This window comes from Camelus dromedarius, chromosome 4 (genome assembly GCF_036321535.1).
Source record: "Camelus dromedarius isolate mCamDro1 chromosome 4, mCamDro1.pat, whole genome shotgun sequence".
Classification (NCBI taxonomy): Eukaryota; Metazoa; Chordata; class Mammalia; order Artiodactyla; family Camelidae; genus Camelus; species Camelus dromedarius.
Window position 1 is genome coordinate 17885481 of NC_087439.1, and position 14258 is coordinate 17899738.

Genomic DNA, 14258 nt, shown 5'->3' on the forward strand with positions numbered 1-14258 from the left:
TGTGTCATTGTTGCCTTGCATTAATAAGTTATGGATTGACCTGGAAAAATTGTTGCTATAAGCTCTGTAAATTACAAACCTGGAACTGGGGGAGGGCATCTCCTGATAAGAAATTTTTGTGTTTGAGAAATAAGAAAAGCTGGCCAGTGGTACAAGATTCTTGGGGGTTAAGACATTTTAACCAGGTAGCATTTCATACACACACACACACACACACTCTTAAACTGGTATATTAGATTTTCAGCTTATTCTTTTTGTGGGCTTTCCCCAACTTCCTTTACAAAATAGAAGCTAATGAGAAAATTGGATTTACAGGACATCTGTTACATAAAGTGAGAGAGTTTTATGGCTTTATTCCATTAATATCTTAGATGCTTCTTTAAGATAGAAATTTCTTTAAGGGTCTGCAGCCTTTTCTGTGAAGAGCCAAACAGTAACTATTATAGAGTTTGTGGGCTGTTCTGTCTATGCAACTAGACAACTGTGCCACCATAGCTGGAAAGCAGCCATGGGCAACTTGTAAATGAATGGTTGTGTTCCAGGATAACTTTATTTATAAAAACAGGATGCAGGACGTAGTTGGCTTACTGGTGATAGTTTGCCTACCCTTGTGGTAAAATATTCTTTTTTGTCAGATCTCTTGATTTTCTAGGCCTTTTTCTTCCCTGAAAAATTTCTCCTGGAGTATATATCTCATGCTGTATTACTGCCACATGATTATCCTCTTTTTCTTACCAGAGGTTTTTTAAAGTTTATCCAGAGTACACGGAGATCTTCAGTGAGTTGAAATAACATCTTCTAAAAACAGTGGAGGCTTTTTTTTCCATATATGATTTGAAACGAGGTTAACTATGCCGCCATCTTACTTTAGCAGTTGATAAGATATAGTAGTCATCATTTTAATAAAAATAATTTGTGTGTATGCTAAAATGAAGCTCACAAAAATCAAGTAATCTACCTTTTATCCTGTTCTTCAGTTGTAGGTAAAGTGTTTTTTGTGTGTGTTTTGGGATTTTTTTGACAGAACAATATCCCTTTGCTTCTATTCTGAAAAGGATTAAGTTCATTATTCTTTTGGAGAACCACTGAATAGGAGTCTTGGACAGTTAACACACTGAAAATTTCCACATATTATATAGCAGCTTTTTCTCTGTTTTGATAAAAAAAAAATGAAGTAACAAAATTTAAGATTTTAAGAATATCTGAATTATATCATGGTATCTGAAGCATCAGTGTTTACTGAAATAATTTATTTAATGACTGAGCCAAAAAACAACATTGGCTTATACTTGACTTATCTGCAAGGGGAGTTTGTGGGTTTCAGTTTGTTTTTATGATTAGTAACAAACCCTGGTGTTTTTTGTATTTCGAATTTTTTCTGTATATTAGCTTTGAGGGAGAAGAGCCTCTATTTTAAGCATCATATTGTGATTTTTGTGCATGTAGCTAATTACTTAAACTAGCAGTAATTATTTAATAGATTATTTTGTTTCTCCGCTATAATTCTTAATAGAAGATACTTTAAAAAAGAAAACCAAAGCTTATTTACATTTTGTGCCTGCTGCTGTACCAGGTTTTAAACCAGAAATTTATGTGCATTTAATCTTTGATAACCAAGCTGTTGAAGAAATTGAGTCAAAATAATTTGTTAATTTTGGACCCAAAGGCATTATGTATCTGCTGGATTTACTAGTATCCAAGTAGAAAAGTGGTCTTTTTTTCAAATGAAGAAAAAATAGTACAGGCATAATAGTACAGGCATTAGATTTTTTCATCCAAACTGGATCAAAAAGCTCTTGAGACATTAGCAGTAATTAGTTGTCACTGCTTGTGAGCATATAACGGTGCCAGGTTTTTGCATATTCTTTGCTTCTTTGAGACAAATTCTATATTGTTTTAATTTTCATTACCAATCTTAACATTTGCCTAGAATAGTTTATAGAAAAGCTTACTGTTTACACTGAAAATGGTAAATAAATCTGTGTAGTCTCTACTGAAAAATTATTATTGGCCTTAATATTTTATGATATTGTAATTCATTTAACTAATACTACTAATATTTGTCTTGGAAGTAGCCAGTAACTTTATTAGTGACACTATTTTGGAGTAGAAAACTATAATTCATCATAACTACACTACTTTGGAAAAGTGGCTCATCTCATTGTAATTCTAAATTTAAGGGAAAAAATTGTGAAAATATGACTAAGGTGGTTTACTGATACATTAATGGTATTGACTGCTGGGAAGTTATATGAGTATAGGTAGAGAAATTTTTTCATTTAACTTTGACATGGTTTTAAATGTAAAGAAACTGCAAGATAGTACAGTTTCTGTGCTGTTACACCCTGCACCCAGGTTCTCTAATGTTAACATCTTTCATTATAATACATGATTCTCAAAACCAAGAAGTTAATAGCATTGGCTTAATACTATTAACTGCAGATTTTATTTAGATTTCCCCAGTGTTTCTTTTCTAGGATCCTATGATCTGTTTGGTTAGCATGCCCCTTTAATCTCTTCCAATCTGATAGTTTTTTAATCTTTCCTTTTCTTTCATGTCCTTGACATTTTGAAGAATAATAGTCAGTTATTTTATAGAATGTTCCTCAATTGAAGTTTGTCTGATATTCTCCCATTATTAGATTGAAGTTACGCTTTTTTGGCAAGAATACCACAGAAATGGGTTGTGCTCAGTGCATCTTATCAAGGGTATCATGTTGATATGTTTTTTGCTGGCAAATATGATCATTATCACTTGGTTAAGGCCCTAAAGTTACTGCTTTTCTCTTTGTAATTAATAAATATCTTGTGGAAGGTATCTTGGGATTATACAAATAACCTCTTTTTCCTTAAACTTTTGCCCACTAATTTTAAAGAATCTATTCGTAGATCTTGCCTGCAGCAGTATCACTGTATTGTTTGCCTAATGGAGATTTTCTATTTGGGGGGAATTCTTTTTTAATGCCACTAAGTTTTCCAGAGATTTTTAAGTAAGCATGTAAAATTAGGGGGATGTAGAAAAGAGTGGGGTTTTTGTTTTGTTTGTTTTTTAAGATTTGTCTTTGAAAATAACAATTGTGTCTAATTCTGTATATGCTAATGGTTGAATCAGGAGGGTGATAGTGAAGAGATGAACTCTTGAGCTTTCTTTTTAATATTGCCCACTTGAGAATTCTAAATCTAAAACCACTTTCTAAATTTTCAATTTAAATTTTATTTTTAGAGCTAACACATGAGTTTCTGCAAATATTGGAGAAAACACCTAGTAGGTTGAAGAGGATTCGAAACTGGAGGGTAAGAGAATCGGCAAGGTTTACTAGAGTATCAATTTATCACTTATCTAACAACTGTATAGCTTATCAGTTTGAATTTTTGTGGTTAAGTATTTTTTCCAGTATTCCTAAATAATCACAGCCTATCGTAAGCTACATATACTCATAATGTAGTCAGCCACTGTGTCCAATAGACTTTTCTATAAATACTTTCTAAATTTCTTGTTTAATTCTCATAGTGATTACAATGGAAATATTCTCCTCATTTCACAAACAGGAAAATTAAAGCTAGACAAGTTAAATTCCATTCTCAAATTCTGGGCTAGGATTTAACCTGTGTCTAATTCTAAAACCAGTGCTTTCAACTATTAATAGCCTTTTTATGTCTCTAAACAAGATATTTATTTACTGGCAACATAAAGTCAACCCCCAGGTGATTTTATTTCCATATATTTAATATAGAATTTTTATAAGCAAAGAAATTTCTATTAAATTCCTTTGCTGTCATTGCTTCTTCTGTGTTTTATTTAAATAGGCTACTCAGGCGGCTAAGAAACCAAAAGTAGATGGACAAGTATCAGAAACGCCACTTCTTGGTTCATCTTTGGTCCAGAATTCCATTTTAGTAGATAGTGTTACTGGTGTGCCTACAAACCCAAGTTTTCAGAAACCGTCTACATCAGCATTCCCTGCACCAGTACCTCTAAATTCAGGAAATATTTCTGTTCAAGACAGCCATACATCTGATAATTTGTCAGTGCTAGCAACAGGAATGCCAAGTACCTCATATGGTTTGTCATCACACCAAGAATGGCCTCAACATCAAGAGTCGGCAAGGACAGAACAGATATATTCCCAGAAACAGGAGACGTCTTTGTCTAGTAGCCAATACAACATCAACTTCCAGCAGGGACCTTCTGTATCACTGCATTCAGGATTACATCACAGACCTGACAAAATTTCTGATCATTCTTCTGTTAAGCAAGATTATACTCATAAAGCAGGCAGCAGTAAACACCATGGGCCAATTTCTGCTACTCCTGGAGTAATTCCTCAGAAAATGTCTTTAGATAAATATAGAGAAAAGCGTAAGCTAGAAACCCTTGATCTGGATGTGAGGGATCATTACATAGCTGCCCAGGTAGAACAGCAGCACAAACATGTACAGTCCCAGGCAGCCAGCAGCAGTTCTGTAACTTCTCCCATTAAAATGAAAATTCCCATTACAAATGCTGAAAAACCTGAAAGATACATGGCAGATAAGAAGGAAAAGAGTGGATCACTGAAATTGCGGATTCCAATACCCCCCACTGATAAAAGTGTCAGTAAAGAAGAACTGAAAATGAAGATAAAAGTTTCTTCCTCAGAAAGACACAGCTCTTCTGATGAAGGCAGTGGGAAGAGCAAGCACTCAAGCCCACATGTTAGCAGGGACCATAAGGAGAAGCACAAGGAGCATCCCTCAAACCGCCACCACCCCGGCAGTCACAAGCATTCCCACTCGTACAGTGGCAGCAGCAGTGGGGGCAGTAAACACAGTGCTGATGGAATACCACCCACTGTGCTGAGGAGTCCTGTTGGCCTGAGCAGTGATGGCATTTCCTCTAGTTCCAGCTCTTCAAGGAAGAAGCTGCATATCAATGATGCATCTCACAACCATCACTCCAAAATGAGCAAAAGTTCCAAAAGTTCAGGTAGTTCATCTAGTTCTTCCTCCTCTGTTAAGCAGTATATATCCTCTCACAACTCTGTTTTTAACCATCCCTTACCCCCTCCTCCCCCTGTCACATACCAGGTGGGCTACGGACATCTCAGCACCCTCGTGAAACTGGACAAGAAGCCAGTGGAGACCAACGGTCCTGATGTCAATCACGAGTACAGTACAAACAGCCAGCATATGGACTACAAAGACACATTCGACATGCTGGACTCGCTGTTAAGTGCCCAAGGAATGAACATGTAATCATTTGTTTAGGTCAATTTTTCCTTTACTTTTTTAATTTAAAAATTGTTAGAATGGAAAACTTCCTCCTGATCTAGCAGTGGTTAACACCTGCTGTTGCTGCCACTGCTTCAATATTTGTAAGTGCTGCTTTATTCTTCATTCTGAAAAGAAGAGATTATAGTAAACAAGTCTTTATCTCCACATATGATAGTGTTATAAATACTGTAACAGCATGGAAGGTGCAAAACTCAGTATTTCTGCAATTGCAGCTAAGAACATTAGGATGAATGGCTGGCTGCTTCTAGGAATATAAGATGCCTCAAGCATTTGTTATTTATAATTTGAATACTGTAGCTATTTTTTGTTGCTTGGCTTTTGAATGAGTGTAAATTGTTTTCTTTTGTGTATTTATACTTGTATGTATGATTTGCATGTTTCAATGATAAAGGGATAAAACAGTATACTGACAACTGTTTACAAGAAAGTGGAGAAAAATGTACATACATTTTTGTATGTTTAGATATTACCATAAATACTCAGGATTGGAGCTGCTTGTAAGTATAACAATATACAGAATAACTTTATTTTATCTTGTCAGAGTCCATCACTAATCTAAAATAAAGGTGGCACTTTTTCATGTTAACCTTAAACTCTAGGCCTTACTGGAAGCCACTGAAGGGGGACACTTCACTACCAGATGGGTATGCAGTGCCACAGATGGTCATTTACACTGTGAGGCACTGATTCTGCCTTCAGAGGTTCTGACCAGATTGGCTGCTGAAATAGCCCCTAATTTTCTGAAGGCTTGAAGAGGAAAAAATAAAGTTTACATACTCTAGATGTGAAGTGCATTTAAATGTTTGTTGGCTTGTTGCAGTACTATAAACACGGAGCTGTTAATAATGGTTATGTAGATGACTGTGATTTGAAAACTAAATTCACAAAAACTTACATTAGTGAAGAATTAGTAAGTTTTTTTCTTAAATAAAAAACTTTAACACTACATATTTCAACAGTAAACAGGAATCGCTTTTCCTTTAGCATTCAGAATAACACCACGTTCTTAAACATACTCCTCCCCTGAAGTGTGTTTGTGTGTGATGCCATATTTCTTTTTCAGGTAAACACAGTCTTCCTTATAAAAATGAAATTAAACCTATTGCTATCTCAGTTCTTTTATATTCTAATAATAAATAAAACAAAAAGATGACTGACTGTGCACTGTACCTGTATTTATAGCTTATAGTTGTTATCAGGAAGCTCTGAGGAAAAAAAAAAAAAGTCAGCCTCCAGGTAAACAGCTAGTGGAGGTTTTACATTTGTTTGCACATCTCAGTATATTCCTGTTGAGGTCAAGTTTGCACAGTCTTCTGACTTCTGAACAAACAACAGACTTAAACTTGTTTAAAATTTGTCTTAAATGCCAGTAATATGGCTCTGGTTTATCAGCTAATCTTCAATTCTGTGGTAAATCTTTGAGATGGGTTGGATTCAGCTTCTTTTGAACTGAAAACTGTCTTAATTTTTCCTCTATGTATATGAATTATTTTTGTTACAAAGCCACTGATATGTGCACAATTGTAATTTTACTCAAGTATGTTGCAGTTGTAAATACTAGAGTTTAACCTTGTGCTCTACTTTTATTTAGCAATTACCTGATTTGCCAGTAGCTTTATAATTTTTTTAAGATAATTGTTCATTATTTTGTCAATGTTATTTGAATTTAGGATACTAGGAGCCTCTTTCTAGGGACTTTGCCTAGCTAGCATGTCCTAACTTTGTTCTTGTCTTGCATAACTTTAGTAATCTTTGTCATTTCATGTAACTTTATTGCTCTGTATGGCATATTATTGTATCCATAAACATGGTAATTTTGATACAGTTATACTTTTACAGTGGTACATAATCCAAGGACTAGTATAGAATTAAGATGAGTGCAAGATGAGGGAGGGAAGGGTTTTGTTCTTGGTGATTTAGATGTGAAACCTCTAAGGAGCTATCATGTGAAACGACATAAAGTTGTCGTGCTACTGTATGATTGGGGGTGATGATACCAGGAATTTTAATAAGATTTTGTAAAGAATATCCAGAAAAGTAGTGAACTTATTTTCAGTATGACATAGAAAACAATGTGAATATTTAAGGTCTGTGACTATACCTAAACTTCACTAAGAATTTGCAGAATTGTTTTGAGATGTGAGAATAAAGGTAATTTTGTTGAATCTTTATTGGTGCTAATGATGGACAGTTAAAAAGGTAGCTAGTGTATATTGTTATGGGTCAGTACTTATTAGTACTTCCAAAATTGAATTTGAAATGCTGTGTATTCACTTTTCACTCTGTAAATGTAATTCTTTACAATGACTTTATTTATTAAAGGGCAGCCAGTTATAATTTTTACAGGATTGTGTGAGCTATTCAAACTCTTTAACCTCTGAACAGGTTATTAGCTTCTAAAACCACAATGGGGATAAATATGGAAATCCTTTTAAGTTTCATTTCCATTAAATGAGAACCCTTATAGTTCATTGCAATGAATTTACTTTAACCATCTCATTTGCATAAAGTAGTTCATCAGCCTGGTCCTGATAGGCTCAACCAAAGAAAAAGACTCCAATGAATGGACATTATTACTGAGTCTTCTTGTAAGTAGCCATAAATAAACCAAAATAGTATCAAATTTAGGTGTGAAATTCCACATGTGCAAGTACTGTTAAGGTGATACATTTTTGATGAGATTTTTAAAAATATTTGAACTATTAAAAAACATTATCTTTAAACATCCTATAAAAGAGTGATTCATTTTTTAGTTGTGTTTTCCCTAGATCATAGATGTGTTACCTTTACACAGAAGCACATTACATAGAAAGACTGTACTTCTACCTCTTTCAAGTAATTTTCTGATATTGAGCTGTGCCCCTAAATATTTGCCTTAGCTATTTTAAAATACAGTACTTTCAGAACCAAAGCAAAGGAGTGTTTTTTTTTTTTTTCACAGAAACATTCTCAGAGGCCTGCTTTACCAAAAAAACTGGTGGTGGTATCCTTGCGTGGTAAGACCGTGCAAAGTGTCCTAGTTCCTGTTTCTTGTTTTACCTAAGGTTCATTTTTTTGTTTGTTTTTGCAGATAATTAAATACTGAAACATCTTGTAGTCACCCCTCAGTTTGTCTTTGAAAACCATTACATGGGCATCTTGACCTTCCTCTGTGTATGCAGCTTCATTCTGGCTAGAGTTCTTAAAGAGTACAAGAAAATTTCTGCCATGATACGTGGTTTCATGCAGAACGTCATGAGGGGTGCTTACATTACTTTGTACCAACGGATTATGAGTATGTAGGATACCTTGCTTTTCTGACCTATCTCTCGTCTTTGAACTAAAGAAATGGCTAGCTGAGGGCTACTTCAGATAACCAAATTTAAAGTGTTTTTGTTAGTTACCAAATGTCTTGCCTTAAAAGCATTTTTAAGCACATTTTTTGGTTATATTTGAGAATTTAAATTACTGGTTTTTATTCCTTAACCAGTCTTAGAAACAAACTACTGCTTACATATGCATCACTGTTATGTACTCTGAGTACCCTTGGTTATTAGATATGTTAGGGTTTTGCATATACTATGGAGATAAGTAAAGATTTTTTAAAAACATGGTTATATCTCTAAAGAAAGACACTTCTACTGTCAAGATATCTCACCATTCCCATATTTTATCTGAACAAAAAAACAGTTGTTTCTCACCTGCTGTGCTTAAATAGCTAGGTGATTTTTAAGATGTCTTTGCTGAGGAAAATTTGAGAGCTTTTGTTATAAAGAATTCTTGATTCAACAGTCTCAGCTTTCTTGGGAGGCAGTAGGATTCACTAACTACATTTATCCAGATGAAAGATAAACAAATCGCACACATGGGGAAGACTTGGTGGCACATGCTAATCTTGTGTGCCCATTTGGTTATATAGACTGACATAGGGATTTTAGCATTGGAAAAGCAGCTCATTCTGTCCCTGCCCTCCTAGGGTGCCAAGATATGGTACCAATGTGTTAATTTGAGAATTCACAGCTATATTAATAATCTGAAATGTGATTGCTATAAATTGGCACATATGTAAGCCAAATAATCAGTAATTTGTGTTACAAGAGAAGTTTGCCTCTGAACCATCTGTCTTTACTATAGAGATGATCTTGCCAGTGGGTCTGAAGTGCTCTCAAGTTTCTGGCACTGTGCATCCATTTCTTTATTCCACAGTGTCAATTTGGGCACAGCCAGCTTTTGTTTCTGTGACCTCTCTTTTTCTGTTAATTTGCTAGTATGTTTTCTGCCTGAAATCTCTTAATTTAAGGTAGCTTGATAAGCAAGACACATTTGAAGGCTGTCTGACTAGGAGTAGTTTTGATCTCAGAAACATGACTTAACCTGTTCGCTGTGATCCATTAATCTCAAAAGTGAATTCTGAGGGCTAATTTCCTTTATTTCCAAGTTTGGGGAAGAAGCCTCACTTAAAACCTGTTTAGTAGTTGGTTTAACTTCATTTGCCTGTTGTTAAGTAAAGAGTACATTCTTTTTTAAGCTGTTTTCCAGCAGCTTCACTTAGTTTAAAAACTTCACATGTGCTCATTTATTATCAGCAGTAATTGGGATTTTGTTTTCTGAATGTACTCAAAACCCCCAAGGACTTTTGAATAGGATGTTTGCTGATAGAAAATCCAAAACAGGAAGATGTGTATATGGTATGATTCAATTAGACATTGAATTTCAGCTGAGTATCTATTATAAGGAATTATTAATAAAGTTTGTTTATTGACAACATAAATCCAAGGCTCTTAACATGTCTTGTTAATGTGAATCAAATAACTTTCAGTCCCTGGGAGATGTGGGAAATAAGGTCTTTAATATAAAAGTTACTTTTTATTTGGATGACTCCATTTTTTTTATGGCCACTGGGATCAGATTGTCCATTTTTCAGTCTCAACACCATCACTTAGTAGCTGTCTTTGGGGAAATCGCGTGACTTTGTGCCTGGATTTCCTAATCTATACAATGTCAGTAATAGTACCTGTTTGTTCAGTTGTGGGGCTTAAGGCATGGGTGATGGAGGAGGGCCAAATAGGATAGGTGGCATTGAAGAGAATCCTAATAGAAATACATTTGGGATATTGGAGAGAGTGATGAAGCCCAATCCAGGTACAGTAAACTTGAGTGTGTGGAACATTGCTTGCCTCCTGTTTCCAGAGTTTAAGTTCTTCATTCTGATTCATACTTTGGGATTTTCTTGTGTACATTATTGCATCACCTCCACAAAAAGCACTGAGTAACTGGAATTGTCTGGAAGAGGGATTATCCATGAAAAATTTTAATCATAAACTGCTTAATATTGCTTCTCTCTCCTACCCCTTCTTCCCTCCGTCACCAATTTTCTTGCAACTCCCACTTGAAAGGAAATGGAAGCCTTGCAATGGCTTTCATAAACTAGAACTAGGATAGAAGAGCTACTTCCTCCAATATGCATTTTAAGCCTAAATGTAAAGTAAATGCTTTGAAATCACCATAAAAGATTTGTCTTCATTTTGTGTTAACACCAGTAAGGGCTTTTTTTTTTTTTTAAAGCACATAATAAACTTGAGTTTTACTTAGGAACATTACCAAGTCGATTTCCATTTAACCAAAGTTAGTGATTCCATTTAGTAATTCATCCTACTCCATTGTTTCTTCCCTCTTTTTCTTCCCTGCTGTTACAATATAGTGGAAAAAATTGTACATTTTTGTTTTAACTCTAGTATGACCTGCCTGTTCCCTCCTAACACCACCTCCCAAAGCAATATAGGCTTCACCAAATGAGGGTTTTTCATCATATTGCCATAAAATTAACAGGCTTATTGAGACCTTACAAATGTCCAGGCACACACCCAAGATCAGTTTTCTTTAGTCTTTCAGGTCATAATGCGTAGGAGCAATTGCTTTAGAGGCGACTTCAGACATGGTTTTTCACAAGGATGAAAAGGCATGGCAGCAGGAAAAGTACGGCAGCTTTTCCTCGGGACTGCTTGCCCTTTCAGCTTTTCACATAGCCATACGCAAACACTCTTGTTAACTTCGTTCATCGTCATTGAAGACACAGACTGCTCACCCCTAGTGCTTTAGAGTTGAATCACCTGGAAAGCTTTTTCAAAATGCAAGTTGCTGTATTGCATAGCTGCTCTAAACGGAATACTTGTCAGTGCAAGTCTGAGGAATAAAGATGGCCTGGTAGGTGATGGAGGCTTTCGATGCTCATTGAGCAGATTTAGTGGGTTTTTATCTTGGAGCTACTCATTCCACCACGGCCGGGACTGCTGTCGTGGTCAAGCAGGAGAGGGTGGAGCAAGTGAATGGAATGCTGTACACTCCCCAGCCCTATACTGTAGAGCTCGCTCGCTCGCTCGCTCTTTCCCACTGTGGCAGCTCCCCTAATTCAGCCTCTGAGAAATGGCCACAGTGTAAAGGCTAAAGTAGGTTAACGTTAGAGAGATGCTATTGAGTTGGAACTTGTAGGATTTTACTTGGGAAGTTAAATTTCCTTTGGTTGACTGTGAGGCCCTTTCAGTATGTATTGAAGTGCACTTCTGAATGTGATTGAAAACTGGGGCAGTGTTCATGGTGAGAAGGGAGGTAGTCATAGAAGGGAAGGCAATGTTGCTACTAAGTGAAAAATGAAAAGATTTTGACACCATTAAAGTAATCAAAATCACTAACTGGACCAGTGAATTTATCAGCATCATTGGAGTTTTGTTTGCTCTGAGTAAACCTTAATGTTGTAACCAATTACATTTATTAACTACAAATCTGAGAGGCAGCAGGGAAAGGGCACTGAAATCAGACATCTGGATGGCAATCCTAACTCCCCACTACCAGTTGGAGTGACCTTAAGAAAGTTACTTAGCCCTGAGCCCTATTGTTCATTAAGTGAAACTACTACCAACCCAAATAACAGCCAGAATTGAATTAAATGATGTACCTTTATTAGTTGAGTGAATGCTATCCCTCCCAGCCCCCACCGTTCTACACTCAGTCTTCTTTCAGGACCTATACCTCCTAAAGGAAGATACAAAAGGAGCAAACACGTGGCAACTGATAGGAACGTAATTCCAATCTTCATGTCTTAAAACAGTGAAAGACAAAACAACAGAAAGCTTTTAGAACCAACACTTGCCTATTAAAAATGTACAACTTTTGAAGGTTCTGCTAAATATTCCAAGATAAAGTTCAGTATTCTATATCAATAGAAGAGGGGTAGGTTTGTTAACACCAACTTCATGTGTCCATTACTGTGATCTGTATACATAGCGTAAACTGTCTTAGTCCCTGCCCTTTCCCCATCGGGTTTGAGAGGTTTGAATGTAAAGTTAATTGCTCCAGAATCAGACATAATGATTCAGATTTTAAAGAATGCTGAAATCGCTACTAAAATTTTAAAATTAAGCCCTACTTAAAGTGCTCATGTACAAGTAAGTAAAATAAGGGGACACATCCCTTAAGTTCTCATCGAATATGAGGGGAAAACTATCCTAGCTGGAGAGAGAGCAGGAAGGAATTCCCACAAAGACCCTTCTAAATGTGACCAAAGTAACATCTACCTCAGCCGGACTGCATTTCGCATTTATTTCAGAAGCTTCTGGAGGAGCAGCTTGGTTTTGACAAAGCCTGACAACCAGTGTTAGAAAACACCTAAAATTAGTTTGTAGTCCCATCTTCAAATGATAGCAGCCAGTGAAAAGAATCTAGATTTAGCTTAAAGATACATATATAGGTATCAATGAAATTTAGTAGGTGAGTGGAGGCACAGCAACGGAAACCTTATCAAAAAAATACTTCGTCCACCAACTTAAAGTAAGGCCTAGTGATAATTCTGACAACTTGTCCATGTTCATTATTGTGAGGTTTTCCGGTATTCTGGGAGTGAAAGTGGGAGGTGACCTCAGCAGGAGGAGGAGTCCTTCCTTCAGGGGAAGTCAGCAAAGTGCCCTGGAAAGGTTTATATGCTGACCTGCTCTCCCCTTCTCAGATCGAGCTTTTACCCCACCAGCTGGCTGCGGTTTATGACCTGATTCACTCTGCAAATAAGTGAAGACCTCCAGTCACACTATAAACTACAAGGAAAGCAGCCTGAGGTGTAAGGAGCCACCTGCAATCGCCCAACTTCTTGTGGGTGGAGACTTCTAAGGAGTTAGGGGAGCCCCTGATAATGAAAGGCCAAGACCCTTAGCTCTCTTCCTGTTAACTTGGAGGTTCCTGTGATCTGCAACGTTTAGACTGCTGCCTACGTAAACAGTCTAGCATTGTTCTACTCCCTTTAACTTTCCACCCTCCTCCACTCGCCTTTGCAAGAATTTAAGCGTTTTTTACCCACTAAACAAGAAAATACAATTTTGTTCTTGTTTCTATAATTTTAAACTGATGACTTTAAAATTGGCAGGCCAAAAATAAAAGGAAATAATCATATAAAGCAATAGAGATCATAGTTCCTAAATAGTCAAAACTGTAAATACTGGAATAGTTTTTTGTTGTTGTCGTTACTGTTTTAAGAAGAGTTTCTCATATTGTACATGGGTAATTGTGCCTGAAGCGCAAGGAGGCTATCTGTAACTAAAACCTTTCTGTTAGCGACACTGCACGATCTGGTTAAATTGGGTTACATCAGTTTTCCAGTAGGGAGACAAGGGCCCTTAACCATCATTTCCACCATGAAGCAGTACTGGAGTATCCGTAATGCAGCTGGAAAGAGTTTTGATGTCTGTTCAGTGACTTGTCTTCAAAAAGGAGTGCTGCAGGAGCTGCACAGCAGAAGGTCGTGCATGCTGGTCCCTAAGAAGGAAAAACATGTTAGAAGCAACACCCAATAAGCTGCCTGTCAGCGAGATCTACTTGACTCAGAATGCCTACTTTAACAACGGAAGTACAACCTCTGCCAGTCAAACAGACTTGCGTTTTTAGCTGTGTGATCTTAGGTGAGTGACTCCAGCTCCTTCCTCGTCAGTAAAATGGGGGTAACAATAACACGTAACTTACTG

The 14258-nt window shown here is 36.5% G+C and overlaps 2 protein-coding genes across 7 annotated transcripts in view; one reads left to right on the forward strand and one right to left on the reverse strand.

Annotated features, from left to right (window-relative positions):
- The window catches only part of CCNT2 (cyclin T2), a 44692-nt gene extending 30610 nt beyond the window's left edge, over positions 1–14082 (forward strand). For 5 of the 6 annotated variants that reach the window (XM_010984091.3, XM_064484719.1, XM_064484720.1 and 2 more), the window contains 2 exons: positions 3224–3294; positions 3808–14082. In XM_010984091.3, coding sequence (XP_010982393.2) covers positions 3224–3294; positions 3808–5235 — 1499 coding nt within the window. In that variant the 3' untranslated portion in view covers positions 5236–14082. The remainder of the gene's footprint in view (positions 1–3223; positions 3295–3807) is intronic. The other variant, XM_031451295.2, reaches the window with a different exon arrangement.
- MAP3K19 (mitogen-activated protein kinase kinase kinase 19) overlaps positions 13986–14258 on the reverse strand; it is a 42596-nt gene continuing 42323 nt past the window's right edge. Inside the window, exon 13 of the mRNA XM_010984051.3 lies at positions 13986–14052. Coding sequence (XP_010982353.3) covers positions 13986–14052 — 67 coding nt within the window. The remainder of the gene's footprint in view (positions 14053–14258) is intronic.